Source organism: Macaca thibetana, chromosome 3 (assembly GCF_024542745.1).
Source record: "Macaca thibetana thibetana isolate TM-01 chromosome 3, ASM2454274v1, whole genome shotgun sequence".
NCBI classification, from domain to species: domain Eukaryota; kingdom Metazoa; phylum Chordata; class Mammalia; order Primates; family Cercopithecidae; genus Macaca; species Macaca thibetana.
Window position 1 is genome coordinate 152,758,543 of NC_065580.1, and position 26,773 is coordinate 152,785,315.

At 59.6% G+C, this 26,773-nt stretch overlaps 3 protein-coding genes across 6 annotated transcripts in view; 1 reads left to right on the plus strand and 2 right to left on the minus strand.

Moving 5' to 3' along the window:
* The window catches only part of CFAP410 (cilia and flagella associated protein 410), a 413,721-nt gene extending 398,276 nt beyond the window's left edge, over positions 1-15,445 (plus strand). The window contains exons 2-8 of one of the 2 annotated variants that reach the window (XM_050784475.1): positions 6,647-6,775; positions 7,986-8,004; positions 9,652-9,698; positions 12,146-12,375; positions 13,381-13,552; positions 14,460-14,553; positions 15,019-15,445. In XM_050784475.1, coding sequence (XP_050640432.1) covers positions 6,699-6,775; positions 7,986-8,004; positions 9,652-9,698; positions 12,146-12,375; positions 13,381-13,552; positions 14,460-14,553; positions 15,019-15,147 — 768 coding nt within the window. In that variant the 5' untranslated portion in view covers positions 6,647-6,698 and the 3' untranslated portion in view covers positions 15,148-15,445. Of the gene's footprint in view, positions 1-6,646; positions 6,776-7,985; positions 8,005-9,651; positions 9,699-12,145; positions 12,376-13,380; positions 13,553-14,459; positions 14,554-15,018 lie in introns of those variants that run through there. The other variant, XM_050784474.1, reaches the window with a different exon arrangement.
* Positions 1-26,773, minus strand: part of TRPM2 (transient receptor potential cation channel subfamily M member 2) — a 165,266-nt gene that overhangs the window by 84,135 nt on the left and 54,358 nt on the right. The window lies entirely within an intron of this gene.
* Positions 18,142-26,773, minus strand: part of PFKL (phosphofructokinase, liver type) — a 66,967-nt gene continuing 58,335 nt past the window's right edge. For all 3 annotated transcript variants that reach the window (XM_050784418.1, XM_050784417.1, XM_050784419.1), the window contains 12 exons: positions 26,002-26,066; positions 25,273-25,336; positions 23,539-23,685; positions 23,211-23,281; positions 22,366-22,453; positions 21,548-21,700; positions 20,836-21,000; positions 20,579-20,640; positions 20,244-20,355; positions 19,453-19,552; positions 19,249-19,354; positions 18,142-18,785 (listed from right to left, as the gene is read on the minus strand). In XM_050784418.1, the coding sequence (XP_050640375.1) occupies positions 18,638-18,785; positions 19,249-19,354; positions 19,453-19,552; positions 20,244-20,355; positions 20,579-20,640; positions 20,836-21,000; positions 21,548-21,700; positions 22,366-22,453; positions 23,211-23,281; positions 23,539-23,685; positions 25,273-25,336; positions 26,002-26,066 (1,281 nt within the window). In that variant the 3' untranslated portion in view covers positions 18,142-18,637. The remainder of the gene's footprint in view (positions 18,786-19,248; positions 19,355-19,452; positions 19,553-20,243; positions 20,356-20,578; positions 20,641-20,835; positions 21,001-21,547; positions 21,701-22,365; positions 22,454-23,210; positions 23,282-23,538; positions 23,686-25,272; positions 25,337-26,001; positions 26,067-26,773) is intronic.

Genomic DNA, 26,773 nt, shown 5'->3' on the forward strand with positions numbered 1-26,773 from the left:
GGACGCTGCTGCAGCAGCAATTATGCGATATTCTTCCCATAAAAGAGAGGACACGCAACCATAAAACTCGAACAGGGCAGGTACCGATCTCCATTGTGAGTCCTCTCGAGTTCAGAGAGAGAAAGCACTTGGCACAAAGTGTTTCTCACAGTGTGGGCACGAGGCCCAGGTAAAAAAGGCCCTTGCTCTGGCAGCAGGAGAAAACCGCAACTGGAGAAAAAGGCAGTGACGGGGCCACAGGCACTGGCACACTCTGGTCCTGAGTGGGACGCAGGAGCAGGTGGCAGGTGGCGGGCTCCTCAGAGGAGACTCCAGGAAGGAGGGAGGCCCGAGCTAGAGCAGGGGCAGCAAACTCTCTGCACAGGGCTGCACAGTCGCTGCGGCGGGTTTTGCCAGCCACGTGGTCTCTGTCCCAGCTCCTGGCCTCTGCCCTTGCAGTGGGAAGGCAGCCGTGGGCCATTCAGCTGACCCTGAACGACACAGATTTCAGCTGTGGGGATCCACTTCTCCGCAGATTTTCTTCCACCTCTGCCACCCCTGAGATGCTAGACCACCCCCTCCTCTTTCCCCTTCTCCTGCTCACAGGAAGACAAGGCCTTTATGATGACCTGCTTCTACTTTTTTTTTTTTTTTTTTTTTTGAGATGGAGTCTCACTCTGTCGCCCAGGCTGGAGTGCAGTGGTGCAATCTCCGCTCACTGCCAGCTCTGCCTGCCGGGTTCACACCATTCTCCTGCCTCAGCCTCCCAAGTAGCAAGTAGCTAGGACTACAGGCACCCACCACCACGCCAGCTAATTTTTTGTATTTTTTAATAGAGACAGGGTTTCACCGTGGTCTCGATCTCCTGACCTCGTGATCCGCCTGCCTCAGCCTCCCAAAGTGCTAGGATTACAGGCGTGAGCCACCGTGCCCAGGTGACCTGCTTCTACTTAATGTGAATATATTTTATCTTCCTTGCGATTTTCTTAATAACATTTTCATCTCTCTAGCTCCCTTTATTGTAGGAACACTGTTTATAATACATACAAGATACAAAATATGTGTTTATGCTATCAGTAGGCCTTCCTTCTGGTCAATAGTGAGCTATTCGTAGTTAACTTTTGGAGGAGTCAAAAGTTATACACAGATTTTCAACTTTAAGGGGTGTCGGAGCCCCTAACTCTTGAGTGGCTCAAGGGTCAACTACATAAATGAATCGGTATGTTACGTGGTTTGGCTCTGTGCCCCACCCAAATGTCATTTCAAATCATAATCCCCAGGCCGGGCACAGTGGCTCACACCTGTAATCCCAGCACTTTGGGAGGCCGAGGCAGGCAGATCACTTGAGGTCAGGAGTTCAAGACCAGCCATGTCAAATGGTGAAACCCCATCTCTACTAAAAATACAAAGCTTAGCCAGGCGTGGTGGCGGCGCCTGTAATCCCAGCTACTCAGAGGCTGAGGCAGGAGAATCACCTGAACCCAGGAAGGGGAGGTTGCTGTGAGCAGAGATCATGCCACTGCACTCCAGCCTGGGCAACAGAGCGAGACTCTGTGTCAAAAAAATTGTAATCCCCAGTGTGGAAGGTATTAGATCAAGGAGGTGTTTCTCATGAATGACTGAACACCGTCCTGTTGGTGCTGTTCCCATAACAGTGAGTTCGTTCTTGCGAGATCTGGTCGTTTAAGTGTGTGGCACCTGCCCGTCTCTCTCTCTTACTCCTGCCATGTAAGACGCCTGCCCACTTTGCCTTCTATCGTGATTGGAAGCTTCCTGATGCCTCCCCAGAAGCAGAAGCCACCTGTACAGTCTGCAGAACTGTGAGCCAGTTAGTCCTCTGTCTTTATAAATTACCCAATCTGAGGGGTTTTTTAAATAGCAATGCAAAAATGAACAAATACAGTATAGCTGTGCACTAGTATGTATTCAACTTTGCAGACTGGGTGCAAATAGTCAGCGAAGGGAGATGGGGTGGGACCGTTTTATAGGATTTGGGTAGGTAAAGGAAAATTACAGTCAAAGGGGTTGTTCTCTTGCGGGCAGGGGCGGGGGTCACAAGGTGCTCAGTGGGGGAGCTTCTGAGCCAGGAGAAGGAATTTCACAAGGTAATGTCATCAGTTAAGGCAGGAATCGGCCATTTTCACTTCTTTCGTGATTCTTCAATTACTTCAGGCCATCTGGATGTACACATGCAGATCATAGAGGATATGATGGCTTAGCTTGGGCTCAGAGGCCTGACACCTATAGTCCTACTCAGGAGCCTGAGGCAGGAGAATCACTTAAACCCGGGAGGAGGAGGTTGCAGTGAGCAGGCCCTTGCACTCCAGCCTGGGTGACAGAGCAAGACTCCATCTCAAAAAAATAAAACAAAAAACAAAACAAAAAAACCTTTATTTGCAAACAGGTGGTGGGCCCAATCTGGCCAGCGGGCTGCAGTTTGCGGACACCTGGTCTAGAGCAGTGGGCTTCAGGCTAAGGGAACAGACATGTTTCTTTTCATCTCTGGAGTCCACAGAGTCATCTGCATTCCGGAAACATCTTATACAACAGAACTCCTCTTAAAATGTGAAAGGACAGTGATGGACGCCACTCCAGGGTGAAGACTGCAGCCAGCGTGGCCACCATGCACTCTCCATGCCGGCACCCTTGCCCTGACGGCTCCCAGAGCAGCAATGACCACAAGGCCTGAAGACCTCTCAGGACACTGAAAAATTATAAAGCAACACGCGCTGCCTGTCCCTTCGCCCAGGCCTGGCTCTGACCTGCCACAGGGATCTGAACCATCTGCAGCACCAGCCGGGGGTCCTCGGTCAGCCAGGGGTCAGGCAGGCTACCCACCGCACTGGCTCCTGAGGCCAAGGGAGAAGTCTGGAGTTCCCAAGGGGATCTGGGAGGGGTGCGCTGCACCTGCCACCCAAGCAGTTCCAAAGTTTGCCTGAGGGACGTGTCGTGGAGTGGACCGGGTTCTGCCCCCAAGTGGTGCCAGGTGGGTGGTGAGGCCAGCAGCATGGGCAGGGAAGAGGTAGTTGCTCTGAGATCATGAAAACTTCAACTCCAGAGCACGTTTGCTGACTCTCCATTTGTCTCTCTCCTCCTCTCCCCTTCTCCCTGCCCCCCTTATCCCTCACTCCTCGGGAGGGTATGTTGTGAGAGGCCATGTTGCAGAGAGAGAAGCCAACCGCCGACACCTTGTGGGGCAGCTGGGAGACCCCAGCCAGGTCCTCAGAGACGGCCCCGCCTCCCTCCCAGGAGGCCCAGCCCAGCCACACAGCTCAGCTGCTCCAGACGCCTGAGCCTCAGAAACTGGGAGACAGCAGCGTCTACTGTGAGCTGCTAAGTCTGGGGGTGATTTGTTATGCAGCACAGGTGACTAGGACATCGGGCTGGAGGGGGTCTGGACTGGGGGTGTCACCTATGGGGCAAAGGTGGTGGAGGAGAGGAGACACAAGGACGGGGCCTGGAGTGCTTGGGACTCAGCGCCAGGTGTCAGGATAGCGTTTGCCCTGGGTTGGGGGTCAGCCTGCCCTGCTGAGCCCTGCAGAGCCCCCAGCTGTCAGGGCAGGAGGGAGCAGCGGTTGATCCATGGTACCTTGTCCTCAGCAGTACCCCCGGCTGCGAGCCAGAAACCCTGACCCACTGGCTGAAACCACAAAGCGGGTGTGGGCCCCGTGTGCCTGGTGACAGCGGTGCTGGCCTTGCTTCAAAGACTCGACAGGCAGCTCCCGTGTCCCCCACCCTCCATGTCTCTGGGAAACAGGCTCTGTGTGCGGCCCCCTGAGATTTATTGGGGAGCAGCGTGCCTAACTCACCCCCTGTAAAGAAGGGAGGCCCAGGGCTGGGCAGAGGGCCAAGGCTGTGACGTAGTGTGACGTAGGTCCAGCTGAGCCTTCGTGAGCCCACCAGAGTGCTGAGGCCTGTGGCCGTCACACTGTGCGCCCGCAAGCACCCGCAGCCTGAGCCCGCTGGAAGTTTCTTACCACTCTGCTGGGGTCCAGCTCAGCCTCGTTAGCACTGAACATTCTGCCTGCTCGGAGGCAAAGCGCTCAGAAGACACTGCTCTGAGACTTTTCTGTCATCCCACATCTTACACCAACCTGAGGACTAAGCTCTTTTTTTTTTTTTTTTTTTTTTTTTTTGAGACGTCGTCTCCCCTGTCGCCCAGGCTGGAGTGCAGTGGCGCAATCTCAGCTCACTGCAAGCTCCGCCCCCTGGGTTCACACCATTCTCCTGCCTCAACCTCCCAAGTAGCTGGGACTACAGGCGCCCGCCACCACACCCAGTTAATTTTTTGTATTATTATTATTATTATTACTGGTAGAGATGGGGTTTTACCGTATTAGCCAGGATGGTCTCGATCTCCTGACCTCGTGATCCACCCGCCTCAGCCTCCAAAAGTGCTGGGATTACAGGTGTGAGCCACCGCACCCGGCCAAGAATGCGATCTTTTGTTTCTTATCTACCGATGACCTGGAAGCGGGAAGCTCCCCCTGCCCCCGCCAGCCTTCAAGTTGTCCTGCCTTTCCGCACAGAACTAATGTACATCTTATACATACATTTTTTCTTTTTCTCTTCTTTTTCCATCTTGCACATATTGATTGATGTCTCATGTCTCCCTAAAAATGTCTGAAAGCAAGCTGTGCCCCAGTCACCTTGGGCACGTGTTGTCAGGACCCCCTGAGGCCATGTCATGGGCTCGTCCTTAACTTTGACAAAATAAACTTTCTAAACTGATGGAGACCTGTCTCAGATATTTTGGATTCACAGCTGCTAAGCTGCTTGGTTACAACTGAAGGCTCACAGGTTAGGGGTTTTTCAAAGATAGTTTGGTGAGCAGGGGGCTAAGGTATGGGGAGTGCTGACTGGTTGGTGAAAGATTGATGAAATCTAGCTGTCCTTTTGGTCCTTTTGTGCTGCATGGCTTCTGAGTGGGGCCACAGGAGCCGTTGGCAAGATATCTAGCTGGGTCCATCCATGTCAGACGTGCAATAAACCTGAAAAGATACAATAGTGATGTTCTACAATAGTGATGTTATCTGCAGGAGTAATTGGGGAAGTAGCTTGTCTTGTGACCTCCAGAATAATGGCTGACGAAAGTTTACGCCTGCACCTTAGTGGAATTCAGGCTCCTCTATCCTTCTAGCCTGGTGGTGTAACCGCCCAACGGGTTCACCTTGTCCACTGCCTAGACAGAACCGATTTATCAAGACAAGGGAATTGCAGTGGAGAAGGAGTAATTCACGCAGAGCTGGCTGTGCAGGAATGGAGTTTTATGACTCAAATCAGTCTCCCCGAGCATTCAGGGATCAGCGTTTTTAAGGATAATTTGGCGGGTAGGGCTCAGAAAGTGGTGAGTACTGATTGGTCAGGTTGAAGATTAAATCATAAGGGTTCGAAATGAGTTCTGGCTGACTTCTGTTCCTGGGTGGGATCGCACAAATGGTTGAGCCAGATTATCTGTCTAAGTGATGTCCGAATGCAGGGTCTACAAAACATTTCAAGCACTGATCTTAAGTTTTGCAACAGTGATGTTATTCCCAGGAGCAATTTGGGGAGGTTCAGACTATTGCCGCCAGAGGTTGCCAGCCCCTAAACTGTAATTTTTCATCTCATAGCTTAATTTGTTAGTCCTACAAAGGCAGACTGGTCCCCAGGCAAGAAGGGTTTTTTTGGGAAAGGGCTATTATCAATTTTGTTTCAGAGTTTAATCTATAAACTAAATTCCTTCCCAAGGCTAGTCTGGTCTACACCCACGAATGAACAAAGGCAGTTTAGAGGATAGCAGGAAGATGGGGTGCGTTAGGAGATCTTTCCCTGTCATAATTTCTTCAGTTACGATTTTTGCAAAGGCGGTTCCCGTGGTCTCATTACCTTTACAAAGGCTGTTTAGTTTTGAGGAAGGGCTGCTATCATTTAAACTATAAATGTCTCCCAAAATTAGCTTTGCTTATCCAGGAATAATTAAGGGCAGCTTCAAGGACAAAGGCAAGATGGGGATTGGCCAGATCTCCTTCAGGGCCATCATTCTCTCACTGATACAATTTTTGGCAAAGGCGGTTTCAGAATGCCCGTCTTAATGTAACTGTGGCCCATGTAACGATGTTTAGGGGGTCTTACCTGATTTCTAAAAGGCTGAAATGCTTGTAAGGGCTCTGCTGGACCTGCCCGTACGTCTTTCCTATAAATGCGTCTTTTCTGTAAATGCTGGGAGGGAGCGAGACAGGGAATCAACACAGCCCCAGGGCTGCCCTGGGTTTATTCCAAGAGTTTGAATCGCGTAACTTGGAGCTGTGTAGCGCCCATCCCATCCACGCTAGGCCCGCGCTCAGAGACAGGCCTAGGCACTCGGCCATGGTACGCGTGGGACCGAGCCCACCCCGCTCGGTTCCAGGGAGCGGCAGCTCAGCCCTCACGGGGCCGCCTCCGGGACCGCCACCTGCACCCACCCACGGCTCGCCGCGCGCTTCCGGGGTCGCGTTAGAATCGCGTCAGAGCCGGGCGCCCCAGGCCGCCCATGCGCAGGAGCAGAGCCAACGTGTCAGCGGCGCCCAAGCGGCCCCAGGGCGCTCTCCTCGCCCCGCTCTCCTAGCCAAGCCGCCAATGGGCTCAGGATCCGCCCCTGACGACGTGGGCCCCGCCCCTGGAGACACGCGCCGCGCAGTCGTCACCCGCCCGGGAGCAGGAGGCCGGGGGCGCCCGCCGGCCGGGCCTGGGCGGTCGCCATGAAGCTGACGCGGAAGATGGTCCTGACCCGGGCCAAGGCCTCGGAGCTGCACAGCGTGCGCAAGCTCAACTGCTGGTGAGGCGGGGCCTGGCCGCGGCCGCCCCGGGGTCGGGGGAGGAGCGGGGGCGGGGCCAGGGCGGGGACTGGGGTGAGGGCGGAGCCGGGGAGGGGGCGGGGGCGGGGGTGGAACGGGGGCGGGTGCGGAAGTGGAACGGGGTCAGGTGCAGGGGCGAGGGCGTCAAAGGAGTCAGGGGTCAGGGAGGAGAGGAGACCAGGGGTCGGGGTCGCCGGGGCCCCCCCATTTCCCGGCCCGCCTTTGCCCCGGCTGCCCTGTGGGCCAGATCTGATGTCTGGGGTTGCCAGCAGTCACTGGGACCAAGTCGAATAGGAGAGAGAACTGAGTTCTCGAGGACTGAGTCAGGAAACACGTTGGTAATCAGTACTGGGGGCGGCCGTGCCAAGGGTACGCCTGGCAGGTGATAGGAAGGGACGTGGGTGCGGTGGGACCCATGAAGGCTCAAAAGCGGGTAATGCTGAGTCTCACCAGGCCAAGGAAGACCAGGAGCTTCCAGAGGAGGCAGCCTGGAGTTGAGGCCCGCACGATCTCCAGGGCTCCCTGGGGACTCAGCGGAGTCGCTGCGCCCTGTCAACTGGCCGCACCCTGCAGGCGGGGCGTGGGGGTCAGGGAGAGCAGGCGTTTCCTCCCAGGGGTATCCCCATACTGCCCAGAGCGAGCTCTTCCCTGTTAATTAAAAAGCTTTTCTGTCTGCCCTGGCACATCTGGCGTTTTGGCTACAATTCCCCTGTGTCATTTGCTTTCAATAATGCATTTCTTTGTTTTGCACGGGGTGGTCAGTACTCTCACTAAGCTGGAAGAAACAACAACCCGATTTCAGGCTTTTAAAGTTTGCTTCATAAGTCGCCTGTTCACCCTTTGAACTTGGCCTCTTATAAAGACGCCCTTGTTGATGTCTGTCAGTGAGAGATATTAACCTTCTGCTATTCAGGGACCATGAGGAACAGTTCATCTTTTCGTGTCTTACAAATGGCTCTGCTGCTCCTTATCTAAAAGGTACCACCCCAACGTCATACAGTGTAGTTGAAAATCAAGTAAAACAATTGTTTACACCTTTGCCGGTTATCTGGGCAACCTTCCTTTTTTGCCACGCCATTAAAATGCTAGAATCTTAAGGTTTGTAGGGAGTCATTGGTAATTTTTGGAATTTTTGTCTTCAGTGTTTTTTATTCAACTTTAACAAAATTAAAGTATCTTTTCTCTCCCCAGGGGCAGCCGCCTCACAGATGTAAGTATTGCTCTGATCATCTCCAAATGGCCTCAGTCCCAAATGTTGTAGCTTCTTCCCCAAGAGAATTTTTAAGTTGACAAAACTGCCCCTATCAGTTCAGTCCCACACTTGGTACTTTGTTCACTTGGCGGGTTTCGTTATGTAGAACCACTAATGGAAAAACAATTCTCCAGTACCAGGCTGATTTTGCTGTTCCCGTCAACATAAATGAAACGCTGTTTGTCACTTGGTCACAGAGGAGGGGAGCAATAGTTTGGAACTTGCTATCACCTGGAAAGGAATCCCAGGACGGTTTGTTTTACTTTGTTAAGGGGAAGTTGAAGGTCTGCACCCCCTCTTCTTGGTCACGTCTAGCCTTGTGCCCCCCACCGCTACCCCAAAGGCGGCAGAGAACAAGCCCTGCTGGGAGAACTTGAGCGTGTGCGTCTGTGAAAAGATTTCTTTCTTCTCTTCCCTCATTCTCTTTCTCAGTCCAAAATGTCCCCAACTTCCAACTTACACAAGGCTTGCATACCAATTGTTTCTTTCTTTCTTTCCTGTTTTTGTTTTTTTTTTTGGCCCAGGCTGGAGTGCAGTGGCGCGATCTTCGCTCACTGCAACCTCCACCTCCCGGGTTCAAGCGATTCTTCTGCCTCAGCCTTTGAGTAGCTGGGACTACAGGCGCCCACCACCATGCCTGGCTAATATTTGTACTTTTTGGTAGAGATGGGGTTTCACTGTGTCGGACAGGCTGGTCTTGAAGCCCCTGAGTTCAGGTGATCCACCTGCCTCAGCCTCCCAAAGTGTTGGAATTACAGGCGTGAACCACCATGTCCAGCCCAATTATTATTTATCTCTTTATTCTCTGTTTTTTAAATTTGAACTGTACCTTTCCTTAAAGACAAAAAAAAAAGCCTGGACACATGGCACCGGATGTAATCTGTTTTGTGCTGTAACTGAAATACTGCATGTTTAGCAGTGACTATATAAACACACCATGGTCATAGACACGAGTCCCTTATACATGGGATGCATCTCACTAGGCTCTGAGCTCGCTGAGGTTGGGGCCCTGCCAGTCCCCCAATCTGCTGGTGCCATGCCTGGCATATGGTGGGCTCTCACATATGTGGGGGCTTTCCAGGTTGTGAAGGCTTTGTGGACCACCCTGGGCACCTCACCCCTGAATTGACAGTACCAGTGTGATCTGAGATCCAGTTTTAAGCCTGTCTTCCTTTTGGCCCAGACCTGTTATCAAGAAGGGATTTCCATCCTTTCCTTGCTTTCTGTTCCTGCATAGAGGACACTGGGGTCCCCTTACCTGATGTCCTTTGAGGACATCTAAAGTAATGAGCGCTCTGTCTCCACTGCTGGCAGCATCTGATAGCAACGATGCTGCTGTAAAATGTAATAAAGAGAGAGTGCGTGAAAGGAGGAGCCTCACGTTTCTCCTTCAGTCTGCGGGGTGTCTGGGCTGCAAGGTGGCATCAGAGGGGAGCCTGGCATGCTCGTGGGCATTCACCCTGGGCACACTGGCTGAGCAGGGCTGTGCCCCTCAGGCCCCGGAAGTGGGTTGGCCATGGCTGCGACAGTTCTCTGTGGCTGACAGCAGTGCGACCGCAGTGCCCTGCTGGGCCGTGCTTGCTAGTCATGCTCTTTTCCTCCTAGATTTCCATTTGCCGGGAGATGCCCAGCCTGGAGGTGATCACGCTCAGGTACCTCGCTCCTGCCGTCATGCTCAGCCTGGGGCCTGGAAGCTGGGGCAGAGCCTCACGTCCCTCCTGTGGGACCCAGTGCTATGACATAACCTAGAAACCTCCAGCACAGACTGAGGGTGGCTTCCAGAAGGGGAGGGGCCGGGACAGCGAGAGCTGGGTCTACCCCGTGGCCCCATGTCTGCCCTCCTCAGAGCCTCACCTGGGCCTCCTGATAGCTCCTGTTCCCTGCCTGCCCTGCTGTACCCCTGCCCACCCTTGGCCTGTGTGCTCCCATAAGCCATCGCTGTGTTCACTGGGCCAGTCGGTGGTGGAGCCCGCCTAAGGATGCACGGTGGCCTGCCCTGGCCGCCCTCATAGTGGCCACATCTGCCCCGAGACCCCCAGGGTCCTGGCCTTTTCTCCCCGCCAGTGCCACTGCTGACCAGTTTCTCTGCACCCCATGACCTGTGCCCCTCTACTATGGTCACTGCCCTCCCAACAGACTAAGGGAACCTTGAATGAACAAATGTTACTGGAGTTTTAGGCAGCTGGGGCGTGTTTGGGGGCTCTGGGGAAGAGAAGAGCTTCCTTTATCCCTGAATTCCCTCCTGCCTACTGTGTGACCCAGGGAGGGAGCGGACGCTCATGGCTCACCGCTGCCCACCAGACGCTGGGTGGGAGCCTTCTCTGGGTTTCCGCATTTAAAAGCTCACAAGGTTTAAACCCTGTGGGGAAGGCCCACCCTTCTGTGTGCAGCTCGGAAGCCTCCAGGCCTTGCCCTCTGAGAGTAGCTGTTGCAGGCCCCTGGTCCCTGTGACCTACCTTCTTGATTTCACAGGCAGCCACGGGCTAGGCCAGCCCCTGCCCATCCTCTGTAACACCCTCCGAGGTTGGCATTGCCATGGTGATGCCAGTGCACAGCCTGCTGCCTGCCAGGGGCTGAGGCCAGTCCATCTGGTATTCAGGCATCCCCAGCGCGGGCATCAGCCTGTCCTGCCCGAGTCTTGCTGAATGAACCGATGAATGAAATGGGCTTGGAGGCATGCTCCTGAGCCAAATCTCAGCCCTCCCACCCATCAGCTGGCTAACCTTGGGCAAGGCGTGGCCCTCTCTGTGCCTCAGTTTCCTTCCTGTAACACAGAGGTATTATAAGTGCCCACCCCACAGGGAGACGAGGAGGAGATGGAGCCTGAGTCCAGAGGTTGAACAGGGGCGTCTGTGCCTGCCGCGGGGCTCGTTTCACTAGTCAGGCGATGTTTACGGCGAGGCTGGGATTTCAGCTCTGCCTCCGAAAGCCTTACCTGACAGGGAAAGGTGGAGCTTGTGGCTCCCACGATGGCAGGAAGCTTGGGGCGGGGCTGTGGATCCAGTCCTATCCCCGCAGTGCATTGAGTCGCCCAGGGGCCGCAGGGCCTCCGAGCATCAGGCCTCTCATGTGCGGGGCCATTTCTGTCGCGTCTCAGGAGGGACAGGACCCGGAGGGTGTTCACCGAGTTCAGGTGTGTGGTGCCTGCACATCGACTGCACACCACGCCCGACTGCACTGGAGCGGAGCAGGTAGCTTGAGGCCACGGGTGTGGTCCGCACACCACGCTGCTGCCTGAGCCTGGGGCAGACTCCATCCTGGAAAGGGTCCCACAGCCTGAGTTTTGCTCTTGGTAAAATGGGGTGGCCTCATAGCTAGGAGCTGCGTGAAAGGATACCTGGGAAACACCCAGTGAAGGGGTGGCATGGGGAGGCGGGCTCAGCACCGGCCTGGTGACCGCCCCCTTCCCAGGTGCCTGCGGGACTCGAGTGCAACCCTCCAGGCAGGGGGCCTTGGCTCTCGGCTGGCAGACGCTCCGCACCTTTGAGGGCCTGTGGGAGCAGCTCCACGTGTTCGCTTGTGGAGGGGACGGACCCCACGCTGTCGGGTGAAGCCTTTGGGTCTCCGCTGCAGGCCTCCTGTGTTTCTCTACTTCTCTGACGCGTCCACGTTCTGTAGAATGGAAATGAGGCCCATCCCCAGTGTCGCCACTTTCACGTGGGGGTTTGGAAGGTCCGTGCTCACTTCCATGTCACATGGAGCTGGCTCGTGTTTTTTGCCATGAGTTTTTCTGGGCACTCCGTGCTTTGGAGCAACATGATATGTCCCTTGAGAGGCCTTAGTTTTCCCGGCCTGTGAAGGAGGGCCACAGCCCGTACCTCCCACTCTAGCGCCCTGAGGAGCTGATGCCGAGCATGGGGCAAAGGGACTGTTGCTGGCAGGGTCCACCCCAGTCCGCCTTTGAGTTCAGGACCCGGCTTTCCTATAGCTCTCTCCTCGGCCCAGGTCCTGCTGCACATGACTCATGACGTCCAATTTGGGCTTCTCAGGCGAGGGCAGGGACACAGATCCCGTGAGTGCCTGTTCTTGGGGCTCGAGATTGAGAGTTGACCCTGGGGGCCCCGTCCACATCCCTCACTGACTGCTGGTCTCCATGCAGTGTCAACAGCATCTCCACCCTGGAGCCTGTGAGCCGGTGCCAGCGCCTGAGCGAGCTGTACCTGCGGAGGAACCGTATCCCCAGCCTGGCTGAGCTCTTCTACCTGAAGGGGCTGCCGCGTCTCAGGGTGCTATGGCTGGCCGAGAACCCGTGCTGCGGCACCAGCCCCCACCGCTACCGCATGACCGTGCTGCGCACCCTGCCACGCCTACAGAAGCTGGACAACCAGGGTAGGTGGCCGCAGCGGGGTCACTGGCCCTCGCAAAACAATCCCTGGCAGGGCATTTCCCCAGCCCTCTTTCCTCTTCTCCTTTTCTGCAAATGCCTGGTCTGGCGGGACACAGATGTGCCCTGTGAAGTCTCCTCAGAGGCCCTTCCCCTGCTTCTGTGTCTCTTGATCCCGCCACCTGAATGCAGCAGCGCAGCATAGGGTCCCTCCGGTGACTGTGACAGTTTGTGTATCCCCCAGCGACTGCAGGACCTGGTAGCAAAGCAAAAGGGTTCCTTTTGCTTCTGTGAGGAGCAGTGCTGCTCTGACCACTGCCATGCGCCATGGCGAGTGGGGCGTCAGGATCTGGCAAGCAGCGTTGCACTGGTCCACAGGGACTGGGCAGGCTCCACGGGCCACTGTGAACCTAGGGTGGCTGTGCCGTCGTGCTCCCGCCGTGGGGAGGGGCTGTCCCAGCACCACAGTGCCTGCTGCTGCACTCCACCTATTAGAGGCGCTCATGCCTCCTCTGGCCAGCGCCAGCACCAGTGCAGTTTTCCAGGCCGCGGTTTCATGCTGTTAATCCTTGGCATTCTCAGCACGCTAGTTTCTCATCCTTGTCAGCTATACGGGCACTAATATTTTCTCCCAGACAATTTTATTAATAACTTCAGGGAAATTGATATGTGAGTGAAATGGAATAAATTCAGTACGTCTGTTCCTTTTTCTGTTGTGTCTTAGTTGAGGTTTTGATGAGTATTTGCTTCTGGCCAAGGCTGGTGTTTAGATTCCTGAGCAGCCCTCCACCATCTGTTGTGTATCGGCCTGTGCCAGGCTAGGGATGGGACAAGAAGGAACCGGCTCCTATTCGGCTCCTATTCTGGGAGCTGGCCCTGGAGGTGGATACACGTGCATGCATTTCACAAGCAGACTGTGCCTGAGGCTGCAGTGAGGACGGGAGCTGCAGCGCCTGTGGCCTGCATGTGGGTGAGGCCACTCATGCTGTCTTCTGTCCTTCATCCTGAAGCTGTGACGGAGGAGGAGCTGTCCCGTGCACTGAGTGAGGGAGAGGAGATCACCGCCGCCCCGGAGAGAGAGGGCACAGGCCACGGCGGCCCCAAGCCATGCTTCACACTGAGCTCCCTCAGCTCCGCTGCTGAGACCGGCCAGGATCCGCTGGACAGCGAGGAGGAGGCAATGTGAGGCTGGAGGGCAGCGGGGCCTCCGCCCATCCCTGTCCCCCAGGGTCCTCCCACGGGGAGCGAATGGGGCTTCCAGTGAGCTGCCTCTCCGGGAAGTGAGGGAGAGGGATTATCCAGGGCGAGTGTCCGTTCTCATCCGTATTCTCTGGGAGTGACTCAGTGCCCAGGTAGTGGCAGGTCCATGTTTTGCCCAACAGCGGAGATTCCAGGGAGCAGGAGGAGGGGTGAGCCAGGCCCCGTGCCCTGGCACAGAGAAGGCTCGCAGCACCGGAGCTTGTGAGGTGCAGGGAGCCCCTGGTGGGGGGTGTGGCCTAGGGCCACAGTCACTGGAATGGTTTGTGGGCACAGCCATCAGTGCCCGTACAGCCTTGAGCCCAGGGGCCGTGGAGGGGCCACAGGGCTGACTCTGCAGCGAGATACCGGCGCCTCCCAGGGCAGTTGGCTGTGCGTCACAAACGTGTGTGATAGAAGCTGGGTGCTTCTCTCCTGCTTGGCAGATCACACCCACTGCTGGTGCCTGTGGTGGGGACATTGGGATGTGATCTCCGTTAGGCATCTGCTGTCTGGCACAGGGCTTGACCCCATGGTCAGGAGCTCTTCCCTGGCGTTTGTGTACAGGTGCCCCCCACCCTGCCCCCGAGGCCCTGGTGGAAGGTATTACAGCTGGGGAGCCCCAGGGTTCAGGGAGGACGCCCCACAGGTGAAGTAAGTGCCGGGCTGTCCAGGAGCTGCCATCTGTAGCCCCTGACCTCATGGGAGTCACCTCCCTTCTCTTCCCCGTGTGCCAGGTGGGATTTGTATGAGCCTGTCCTTTGCTTGGATGTGACCTGCAGACAGGGTTTGCAGAGGCCTCCAGTGCCACCAGCCCCCTGACCCTCACACACCTTTGTCTCCCTCTCACCAGCAGCGCCCAGGGTGAACTTGGCCTAAAGCCCCCTTCCCGGGACCAGTTTCCTTCCTTCTCACCCAGAGATGCTTCGAGCAGCCACAGGAGCAGGGTGAGTGACAGGGGCTGCTAGGCGGCCACTGCTGCCTCTGCCCACTGCACAGAAATCGTGGGGAGGGAGGATGGAGCCTCACAGGGCCTTGAAGAGCTGTGCCCCAGGGGGAAGCTGCGTGTGTGGGTCTGCGAATGCGCATAGACGTGTCACACGTGCCCCGCACGGAGCTGTCCTGGCCCCTCAGCCTCTCCTGGTCTCCTGGTCTGTGGAATGTGGGCCCAGGCCCTGCTGGGCTGAGGGCAACAGGAGTCACGTGGGAGAAGCGCCACACGTGTTCACAAGCGGGGCTCCTCCTCTGCTCAGATTCTCGTTATGTGCCGAATGGTCATTTGCTTGGACGGCCCACACCCCCGGGACCAGGTGCTCTGTGGTGGGGTGCCGCTGGCCAGGCCCCAGCCCTTGTGGAGGGCAGCAGCCTCGGAGTGCTTGGTGGGCTTAGTCCGCACCCCTCTCTGCCCTCAGAACGTCCTGACTGCCATCCTGCTGCTGCTGCGGGAGCTGGACGCAGAGGGGCTGGAGGCCGTGCAGCTGACTGTGGGCAGCCGGCTGCAGGCCCTGCGTCGGGAGGAGGTGCAGGAGCACGCCGAGTGACCACAGGACCTGAGCGCCGCTCCACCGTCCACGGGGACCCCAGTGTCTTCCCCAGCCCCCAGGAGCTGAAGGGTGGCTGCCACAGCCCTGGCCCCACACAAAAGCCTCCCCGGTTTGCCACGTCGGCCAAGGGCAGGAGTGGGTGTTGTGCTGGCTAGCTGGAGCGGTGGAGATGCCTGTCCACACCAGAATGTCCCCAGGACTCCCCTTCTGTGGTCTGGAGGTTCTGGGCTGGCCTGGGCTCTTAAAGGGAGGATTTTGCAGGTTGTCCTCCCTAATAAAAGATTTTCCCAAGGTTGATCTGGAGGTGACATTTCCCAATGGTCGTGACAGTCTTTGAAAGCAAGGGCCGTTTCTCAGCAGAATGAGGTGTTGTTCACGAATGGCTTTGCCGATTCCAGCCCTTGGTCCTTGGATAGATTTCTGTTGAGCAAGGGAGACTTCCAGAATGCCGGCGCCCACAGGGACATTGCCCTGAGCTGCTCTCCGCAGGAAGGCAGCAGCCTCCCGCATCCACGGGAGAGGGTTTTGTTTTCTTGGCCAGGCTGGGCAGGTGCGCCTTCCTTTCTCTCTTCTGTGAAGAACTGCAGGGGGGCCCTCAGCTGTGAGGCTGTGGATGAACAGGCCTGTTTGCTCTGGGGTCTGGGCCTGGCACAGGAAGCAGCTGGACTAGGGGAGTCCTTGGAGCATCTGAGAGGAGTTTTCTTTCCTCTGGGAAGAGTTACGAGTCTTATGAGGATGCCACGATCTGGGCAGTGACCCGCGGCCCTGGGGACCTTCCTAGTACCCCCCAAAACCAAGGGAGCATTCACGTGAGATGGGGAGTCAGCCTTCCAGCTGGTGTGTAGGAAAGCCAGGTCCCTGGGCCCTTGTCCTGTGTGGGGTTGGGACCCAGATCTCCGTGAGATGTCCCCATCCTCCGCCAAGCGGTGATGTGTGACCACGCGTGCAGGCCACTGCTCTCCCAAGCTCAAGGCCATGCGGTGTGATCGTCACCAGAGCCAGCTGCAGCATTGGGGCAGTCACTGTCACTGGACTTGGGGAAGCCCAGGGTGAAGACAGTCACTCATCCGTGCAAGCTCTCCACAAGGGGTGCGATCCCTCCAGAAGGGGTGCGATCTCTGAGCAGTGGGGAGTGGAGTCACCACTTGGGACATGGAGGGTGGACAGTTCAGGCCTGTGTCTGCCTCCCTGGGACTGTGGGATGGGTGCCCTCATGGAGGGTGGACAGTTCAGGCCTGTGTCTGCCTTCCTGGGACTGTGGGATGGGCACCCAGCGCCCTCAGTAAAGTGCTTCCTTGGAATGACTGAGGTCGTTTTAAATTGAGTCCCCTTCCACTCCCCCCGACGTGGGCTGCTGTGGGCATGTGGGGCTTACACCAGTGCCCTCCTGCCCCACACCGTGCACACCTTGGTTGGGACAGCTGGGTGGGACCTGTGGGGGCAGCTGCCTGCCTTCAGCCCCGCGGTTCCCCCCACCCCGTCCCCATCCCCACCATTGCTGCCTCCACCCTCAGCCTCCTGCCACTCCCCCTCCCGTCGCCTCCTCACCCAATGCCCCCAACCATGGAAGACGGCCAGAAGCACGTCCAGCCCGGGGCACCCCACAGTCCCACTCCACTGCTCCCCAAGTCACCCCAGACGTGGGTTCTCAAGCTGAGCAGGCACGGGCATCACACTGTGTCCCATTCACCCAGTTCACAGGAGAGGACCAAGGGCCCAGGAGGCCGCATGACTCCGCCCGAAATGCCAGAAACGCCAACTCCATGCAGCCAGAAGTGGGCCTGTCACAGGCGCTGGCCACGGCACGTCGCCCAGGAGGGAGGCAGCCACTGTCCCAGGCATCAGCCACAGGCCACCACCTGGGTGCAGCAGCTGAGTGGCAGCTGAACAGGTTCTAACACCTCATCAGGCAGGGCAGGCCGAGGGGGGTCTACTCAGAACTGAGTCCTGATCCCAGATGGTGTGACACAACGGAGGCCCCAAAACATGCACGTGGTTCCCCGGGCCTGTGAACCTGTTTCTCTGTTCCTTTGAGACAGAGTTGCAGACCCGGGAGCACTGTCCTTGGACAACTGTCCCCTCCTGGGCCTGGCCCCAGGACGGCCCCACCCAGAGTGAACTAGAAGGCCCCTAGGTGTGGGCCCCTCCACCCCAGCTCCAGAGTTAAGCAATCTGGAGGTCTCTGGCACTAGAGCCAACACGGTGAGGGGCTCTTGGGAATATCAAGGTGCCTGAGGGCAGGAAGGTCCCCAGCCCCCTCACCAGGTCCCCAGCGCCACCCCTCTGGCCTGAGCTCAACCAGGAGACCGCCCAGGGACCCTCAATGTGGCCTTTAGGCCCCTCCAAGCCAGGGTCTCCCTTGAGACACCTGTGTCCCGAAACCACATCCGCAGGGTGGCACTGCGGGAACGAAGCAACCCTCTCGGCAAGCACCTGCCACGTTGGTGCTGCAGAGCCGTGGGTGGTGCAGAGCCGCGGGTGGTGCAGAGCTGCGGGTGGTGCAGAGCTGTGGGTGCTGCAGAGCCGTGGGTGGTGCAGAGCATGGGCTTCAACGCTAAGGTTAACGGGCATCCTGCGAGCAGGGTGTCCACCACCCCAAACCACCTGCGGGACTCAGCCCTAGCCCCCGGTGGGCACAGCTTTGTGCCGCCTTCTCTTCCCCTCCCACGTGTCCACCATCGGTGTCTCCTGGATGCTGGCTCAAGCCAGCCACCAGCCTGCAGGTTGGAGACCCCCACTCAGGCTGAGGCTGGGGAGACCGAGGAGTGAGACTGTACCGTTCTGCCCCCAGGGGAGGACCAGGAGGGGGCTCAGGTCACCTTGGTGGCCCCCAGGGAGTCCTGGAGAGCGCCTGTGGCCTCCCAGGGCACATGTCCCTTTGGCCTGGCCCAGGCACTGGCCAGAGGGCCCTCCACCCCTGGGGGCCGCTGCCCACTGGGCTGGCCATGTGGTGCTGCTCCTTTCCCTCCAAGAGTTCCGCAGGCTGTGCTCTCCAGAGACCGATGCACCCCACGGTCAGGGTGATTTTATTTCTAGAAAAGGTGACAGGTGCTGCACATGGGCAGGAGCAGGTCACAGTGAGGCAGGGCCAAGGGCATCCCCCTCTCAACACAACCCAGGCACCGGCAGCCAGGTAGGGCAAGGGCTGGCCCCTGTGAGTGAGCCCAGAGTGGGGAGAGGCTGGGGCCCATGGGGCGCCAAAGCCAGGGGACATCAGCCTGCAAACACCGACAGCCCCACGTCCCCTGGGCAGGAAGGTGGATGCCCCAGGACGCTCTGTCCTCCTGCTGCAGGGCCTGGCAGGCTGGCCTCAAGACCAGCCCCAGGGAGGCCTGGCGGGTGGCCAGGGATAGAGGCAGGGGCTGGGCTAAGCAGGGACACAGCCCCCACCTGCCTGCAGGCTCCAGACACAACAGCCCAGGCCCCATCTGAGCCCTGGCGCTGCAGCTGGCATGGGTGGGGGCCGGGGAGGGGCGTGGGCATGGCCTCAGAAGCCCTTGTCCATGCTCAGCGTGCGACGGGTCACGTGCTCCAGCTCCCCTGACACGTAGGCGGCCATGCTGATACGGTACTGTGCCAGCATCTTCAGCATGAGCCGCAGGCTCAGCCACCACTGCTCCCGCGGCATGCGGTGCCTGTGCAGGATGGGGATGCGGGGATGATGGGGAGTCAGGGGTCAGGGCAGCTCTTCAGGCCATGCCCCCAACCCCCCCACCCCCCAACCCGGCGGCCTGTGCATGCCCCTCCCTCTGAACATCTCGATATCCGTGGAGCCCTGCGGCCTCTGGGACGGGTCTGGGGTCCCCATCCCTCGGAGGCACAGCACAGAGTCAGCCACAGCCGCCCTCAGGCGTGCCCAATCCTGGCTGCCCATGCTGTGCCCCCATGCCCACCCAAAAGTATTGCCCAGTGTCACGCTCAGAAGACTTGGACATGGTCCCTGCTCTCCATGGCCTGGCGGGGACCAGGGCACGGGGGGCCCAGGAGGACTTGCGGGGTCAGGGTGCGAGTGGGGCGGGGCCTGGCACACCTGCCTGGGGGACAGTCTGGGCCGCCCCTCAGCCCCACCCGCCTCCAGGAGGCTTCAGTTGAACTCACTCGAAATCAGTGTCTTTCTTGAGCTCAGTGACGGGGCTGAAGGCCACCGCCTTCTTCTTCAGGCCGATCACGCAGGCCGAGTCTGGGGCATTGGCGAACACCCGTCCTGCAAACAGAGGCACGTGGCAGCCCTCCAAGGCCGGGCCCTGCCCCAGGGAGCCAGGGGAGGGCGAAGTGAGGCCTCAGGTTGCACCCACCACCTACCCTTGCGGTAAACCTCACGCAGCTTCTCCGACAACCAAAGCATGGCCTTCACCCCCAGCTTGGTCCCGTAGTTCCGGTCAAAGGGGGTTGGGGCGCCACCCTGGAAACAGGCAAGGCCCGGTTCTTGGAGCTGCCCTGGGCTGCCTGGGCCAAGGAGAGGGGAGGCCCAACCCCAGTGCAGACAGGGTCCCCACGGGGAGCCTCCCAGGCAGCTTCCGAACACCCATTCCTTCCAACCCCTGCACAATTCCCATCTGTTCCCGCATCGAGGACCCTGCCTGCTCTCTCCAGCTCCAAGTCCAGGCCAGAAGCTGCCTCCCGAGGCCGGCAGTCGGCTGCCCCCTGGCCAAGTCAAGTGACCCCTGGGCTCCTACATTGGCAGCCAGTGGCCCCACCTTGGGCCCCATCCCCAGCCACCCTGACTCCCCCTCCCTGGCTCAGAAAACCCCAGGACACAGGCTTCCTGCAGGGCCACCATAGGGCAGGGAGCATGCCAGGATCTAGGTGAGGGGCTCGGCGGAGGTAGCCGAAGGAGGCCCGGAGGGGTGGGGGCTGGGCTCAGCATGTGAATGTCCTGGCCCCGGCCCCGGCCCCGGCCCCAGCCCCAGCCCTTCTTGGAATGAGACCTCACCCAGATACGGGCCTCGGTCCCCTCACCGGGGAAGGGCACATGTGCCCGAGGGCCTGCCGGGAGTGCCCGTGGGTGCCTGTGAGGGCTGGGACCCCTGGGCCCGGGGACGGATGGTGGCAGGGAAGAGGGGCAGGCCTCTCAGAGCCTCACTGCCCCACACCTGCTGCAGGTGGCCCAGGACGTTGGTCCTGCAGTCGAAGACACCCTTGCCCTCTGATGAGTACAGGTTGTACAGGAACTCCGTGGTGTAGTAGTCATGGCACTTCTCGTTCCTGAGAGGGACAGCAGGGCCTGAGTCAGCGGGGAACGAGTTCAGGTCTCCCCCAAATCCTGAGTCCCCGCTGGGCCAGGCCTGGGAGCGGGAGTGCCAGCTCCCGGGAAAGCCGCCCTCGCCCACCCTCTCCAAGGACCCCTCCTGCCTTCTCCTGCCCAGCCACTCCTCAGCAGCCCCACCCCTAGCCCCTAGCTGTGGCCGGGGACCCACAGCAGCCTCACCGCAGCACCAGGCCCCTCTGAATGTCTGTCTTCATCTTCTCCGTCATGTGCTCCACGTTGACCTGCGGGAGGGGCCGGATGAGCCAGAGGACTGTGGGGAGGGAATTCCAGGCTGACCAGCGACCCAGGGCCAGCAGGAGCACTGGGCTATGAGTCCCGCCTGCCCAGGCCCTGTGCTGCGCTGGCCGGCCTGAGTGTCTGGGGCCCAGGCTGGCGTGCCGGCGGGTCTGTCGCAGCAGGGGCCACGCTGGGCTCACCTTTAAGTCATGGATGTTGAAAGGGTCCTCAAAGACGTAGGCGGCGTCGGCCCCCACAGCGATGCCAGTCACGGTGGCCAGGTAGCCACAGTAACCCCCCATGGTCTCCACGATGAACACACGGCGCTTGGTCCCCGAGGCAGACTGTTTGATGCGGTCACAGCTCTGGGGGCCAAGGGGGGTCAGGGGTCCTCCACGTGCCCACACTTCCCTGCAGGCCATGGGCATGGCTACCCTGCAGGGAGCCCTGTGTCTCCAGAGCCAGCCTGTGGCTGACGCACCCACAGAGTCAGCAGCACCAGGCTTGGGCCCACCTCCCACCTGGGCCCCGCAGGACCAGGCGTTCTCAACCAGGTGACCCCAGCCTCAGGGCACAAGGGACAGTGGCCTGCACACACACTCTCTGTGGGCAGGCAGGGGTGCCCCGGCCCCATGGACAGAGGCTACCCAGCACTGGGGCAGGGACACTCCTGCCTCGGTCTCCCCGTCTGAGTCCATCACAGTAGCAAGGAACGACGCAGGGCCCCCTGGCCCTAGAAGTGGCTATGGCAGGGAGCTGAGCCCCTTCACCTGGGCCTGTGCCCCACCAACCCCAACCTTGGCAGCCCTCCCGGGTGCTCACCGCGCACTGTCCCCTCCAGCAGCCTCCGCAGGCTCAGCCCCACCCCACAAGGGCCTGGGCATGGCCGGCAGGGGTCCAGGAGCCCCGTACCTCCATGGCAGCGTTTACGGCAGTGTCAGAGCCCAGGCTGAAGTCGGTGCCAGGGACGTTGTTGCTGATGGTGGCTGGGATGACGCACATGACGATGCAGAGCTCCTCGTAACGCCCGCGAGCCTCCACCAGCTGCAGCACCCCTTCATAGGCCTGCAGCAATAGGGACAGGGGGCAGGTCAAGGGCAGCACCGAAGCCAGGGTGGGCCAGGGACAGGCTCTGCCGGCGGCCGCCCAGCCCTGCTCCCTGCTGACCTGTCACGTGCCCCGTGCTGGACTCCAGGACCCACCTGCTCAATCCCCTGGGGCTGGGCCAGGCAGTCAGCCTGGTGTCATCTCAGGACGCCTCCCAGGGAAACTGGACTCTAACGAGGGTCAGGAGGCCCCTCCAACCCACTCTGACCCCAGATCCACTCCATGAAGCCTGCAGTGGAGCTTGGCTTTGGAGGGCAAGGGGGAAGGGCTGTCATTCATTTATTATTTAGGGACAGCTTGCCCAGTGCCAGGACACCACGTAAGCGATGCCATCCCGCACCTACACTTCAGCCTCCTCCGCCTCCCTTCTTCCTCGTCCTCCCGCTTCCAAGTCCCCTTCCTCCCCTGCCCCTCCCCAGCACCGGGGTTAATCGGAACCTTGGGAAGCTTTCTGGAGAAAGTAAAGAACCCTCCTGAGCCCACACACCACACTTAAAACCCTGATCCTCTTGGCCCCTGCATCACCCCAGCCGGCACACAGGTTTTCAGGACGGGCCCCTCAGTGGGAGGACACCTTGGGTCTCCTGTGCCCCGGGGCTTTTTCATCCGCGGGCAGCCCTCACCTCAAACCCGCCGACCACCAGCAGGGCATGGATACCATAGATGCGGATGTTCTCCACGATGGACTCCAGCTGGCCCTTGGGCAGAGTCCTGCAGTCAGAGACACATCCGTGTGAACATGCGACGCCCGGGGACGCATGTCCACATTGCATCTGATCACAGGAAGGCATTGCCTTGGCCGTTCCCCGAGCCAGTCAGCAGTCACTGCAACGCCCTGGATGTAACACTGTGGCTTCACATGGAGAGGGGCACACGGGCCCAGCGTGAGCTGCCTGGGCACCACTCAGCATCACCAGGCATGGACCAAGCAACCAAGTGAACCCCCACCCCCCTGGGCTCCCCATGGGCACCTCTTCCCGCCCGAGGCTTTCTCGCCCAACACTCAGCAGCAGGAGGGGATGCCTCCTCCAGCCCTTGCAGCCACTCAGTGGCTCAGGACTCAGCGACTTCCCCTGTAGCGCACAGGGGGACTGTGCCCTCCCCATGCCCACAGAAGGGTCTCAGGCCCTGGGACAAAAGCCATCAGACAGGCCCATAGCCACAACCAGAGTGGTGACAGTTCAGGCTGCCTGGCCTGGCCAGGCAGTGACAGACACTGGGCCAGCTTCCCTGCCAGGGAGAGCCCACCGTGGGCATGGGGCTGCCAGAGCAGCCTGCCCTACACACCTGAGCTCAGGCCTGGAAGCCCCAGGCAGGAGGCGTGAAGCCTGCTCTGCACAGATCACCAGCCAGAAGAGGGGCCGAGCCCAGGGCTCTGGGCTGGGTTCCCCTTGCCGCCCCCACCTGCAGGGCCTGGAGACTGCGCCTTGGCCCTCCTGCCCGCTGGTACCCACAGCAGGCAGCTCACCTCTTGGTCCCCAGCATGGAGCCACCACGCCCCAACCAGCCGGCCACGTTGTGCCAGCCTACTACTTGCACCTGTCAGGAGGAGATGCAGCTTCAGGGGCCAGTCTGAGCCTCTGGCCAATTCCCCCCAGGGGTGGGCCTGTGCCCAGGGGCCAGCCAGTGCTGGGCATCACGCTGCAGGCAGAGCTGAGTACCCAGGCCTGGGTGGGCACCGACACATGGACCCAGGCCTCGGCCTCCACCTCTAGCAGCCGGCCCTCCACAAGAGACGCCCCAAGTCTGCACACAGAAGGCCCAAGTCCTCACTTGTTTGCCCCGGCCGGACCCACCTGACCCTTGGCTAGGCCTTCAAAGCCATCGTGCACGACGTACACCGTGTGGCCCTGGGAGATGCCGGTCCGCACCGCCGAGCGCACGGCCGCGTTCATGCCAGCCGCTGGGGCCCCCACATTCAGGATGGCCAGGGAGAAGTTAGACTTCAGAAAGAAGGGGAGACGAGCATGAGGCATGGCCAGGGAGGGGACCTCCAACCTGCACAGGAGGTCAGCAGGCCAGCAGGTTCTGGAAAAAGGGGCCAGGCCCTGCCACCAGCCTGGACACTGCCCAGCACACTGACTGCCCTGGGAATACGGTATCTGTTCTAATTCCAGAAGATTCTGGTGAAGACCAAAAGAGACACGGTGCAAGCCCGGCACACAGGCAGCAGAGGAGGCAGAGGGGGCGAGCACCATTGTGAAACCAGGCCTGGGGACAGGAGCACAGGTCGGTGCCCACACAAGGGGCCAGCAGTGGGGGGAGAGGTAGGGGGCACAGCTACGAGGAAGGTAGGGGCCCTGACTATCCTGTTTCCTAGTAGCCACGTTAAGGGAAGGGACAAAGACATGGAGACAGTCTTGTTAGGACTACAGTTAATTTAACCTGATAGACCAAAACCCCACTATGTCCATGTGAATCCAGTGACGGCTGCCACCACCTCCCTGCAGCCCCCGTGCTGAGACTCTGAACCTGGCGTGCACCTGTCACGTGTGGCACACCCGACTTGGCAGCAGCCACACCCAAGGGCTCCATAGCCACATGGCCCCACCGGGTCCTGGTATGAGCCAGCCCTGCTGCCCACAAAGTCAGTCACGCCCCAGCCAGGTTCTGGGTGGTTCATGGAGACCACGTTGCCCCCCCCCTCGGAGGGTGCAGCCCACTGACTAGCTGTGGGGATAAGCAGGAAGCTGGAGCAGCAGGGACACCCAAAGATGACCACGGATGGGAGGATCAGACCCAGGCTGGGCCACGCTGTCCGCCTTGGCCTGCGGCTCCAGCTGTGGCTCAAGGGGGTTGGGAGCCAGGACCTCACTGACCATGACTCTCTACAGGACCCTCGTTGTCCTCCAGGACTTGAAAAACAAGCCATTTCATCCTTATTTTGGAGAGATCCCATTTCCTGAGGTTTTCAGCTATTTGGGGACATTTTTTTTTATGTTCAGAGTTTCACTCTTATCGCCCAGGCTGGAGTACAATGGCACGATCTCGGCTCACTGCACCCTCTGCCTCCCGGGTTCAAGTGATTCTCCTGCCTCAGCCTCCTGAGTAGCTGGGATTATAGGCGTCTGCCACCACCACACCCAGCTAATTTTTGTATTTTTAGTAGTGACAGAGTTTTGCCATGTTGGCCACGCTGGTCTCGAAATCCTGACCTCAGGCGATCTCGCCACCTCAGTCTCCCAAAGTGCTAGGATTACAGGTGTGAGCCACGACGCCTGGCCACTGGGGACATTTTCTACACAGTGGCTCCTCCTCTCCTGAGTTAAGCCTGTGGGCCTGACTTCATTTCCATCAACCATTGAGAAGCGACAGCCAGCCCTGCAGCCAGGCTCCCAGCAGCAGGGACCTGCCAGCCACAGTGGTGCCTGAGCCTAGGCAGAGGCCGAGCCCACCCTCCCAGCTCCCAGCTCAGCCCCCAGCAAGACGGAAGGCAGGGGCAGGCAGGCCCAGCCGCAGGGGCCAGCGTGAAGAGGCTGCAGAATAACACAGCCCGTTCCTCCCTCTGTGGGTGCCACTCCCTGCCTTACCTTCTCCTTGGGGGGCTTCTGGTGGGCGAGGAGCTTGTAAATGTTCCAGTTGTTCTCGAAGCTCCTGGAAAGGATTCGGGTCACACCATGTATAGCCCTCCAGCCCTGCAGCGTACAGCCACAGCACAGCCGTGACAGCCCAGGAGGTTGGTCACAGGCACACGGCCTGATGGAAGTTCAGCCATGAAGCAGTGGACACCACGCATGCCGGGCAGGGCACCTTCCACAGGCGGTGCAGGATCCCCCAACACAACACGAGGCTGCACCACCCGTGCAGCAAAGCCCGTGGCCGGCATCCAGCTCAAGGGAAGGTTGACCACCTTGGTAGCAGGTGGGGGCATGGATGGGAAACCAGACGTCCAATCCAGCCTGACCCGGCCACCAGGACACCTGCAGGAGGGCGTGACCCACACCCCACATCTGCCAGCCTTCCCAGCCCCCGCGGGGCCACCCCGTGTCCTGGGCTTGCGCCCACAGCTTCTCATCCCCTCGCCATGCCCAGATCCCTGTGACTGGGCCCTGCCCATGCTGCCGCCCAGGGTCTCCTGCAGCACCACACCTCCCAGCCCGCCTCCTGTACCACCCGCAGGCCCGTTCCTCCCTCGATCTTCAGACGCGGTGCCCAGAAGGACGACCCAGGCCAGGCGTGCGCAGCAGCACCGCAGCACGTGCTGCCTGGCACCGGGACCCAGGCAAGTAAGAGTGCAGGGGTCTGCTGAGGGGGCTTACCCGCCACGGAGCTGGATGGCCTCGTCAAACCTCTTATCATCCATGGCTTTCTGCACTTCCTTGGTCTTAAGGAAGAGAACCAGAACACAGGCTATGGAGGGCCCGGCCAGAACACCCATGGCCACTGCCCCGTCCGGTGGGACCGACAAGGGCAGATCTGGCCGTCATCTCCTAACCCTGGCCCAGACCTGGCAGCCTCTCCCTGGGAACAGTGGTCACCACCAAGGCCAGCTCTTCTGGGGCTGGTTGAGGCCAAGAGACCCTACCCTGCCCCCAGCTGCCCTCTTCTCCTCCCAGCAGTCCTAGCTCCAGGCAGGGCCACTCTGCCCCCGTTGCAGGCCTCCAAACCCACTGAGCCGGGGCTTGACCAGCACCCACACCCAGCCTCCTGGCCTCTGCCCTCCCCATACCTCCCGTCCCGGGGTCCCTGCTCCCCACACCTACCCTCCCGGGGTCCCTGCTCCCGTGCCTCCCCTCCCGGGGTCCCTGCTCCCCACGCCTCCCCTCCCGGGGTCCCTGTTCCCCACGCCTCCCCTCCCGGGGTCCCTGCTCCCCGCGCCTCCCCTCCCGGGGTCCCTGCTCCCCGCGCCTCCCCTCCTGGGGTCCCTGCTCCCTGCACCTCCCCTCCCGGGGTCCCCGCTCCCTGCGCCTCACCTCCCGGGGTCCCTGCTCCAGCCACCCGTGTTCCCCATCAACGGCCCAAGCTCCTCCCAGGGCTCCACTCTGATCACCGGCCCCTCCTCCTCCGTCCCATCCTAACCCCAACTCCCAC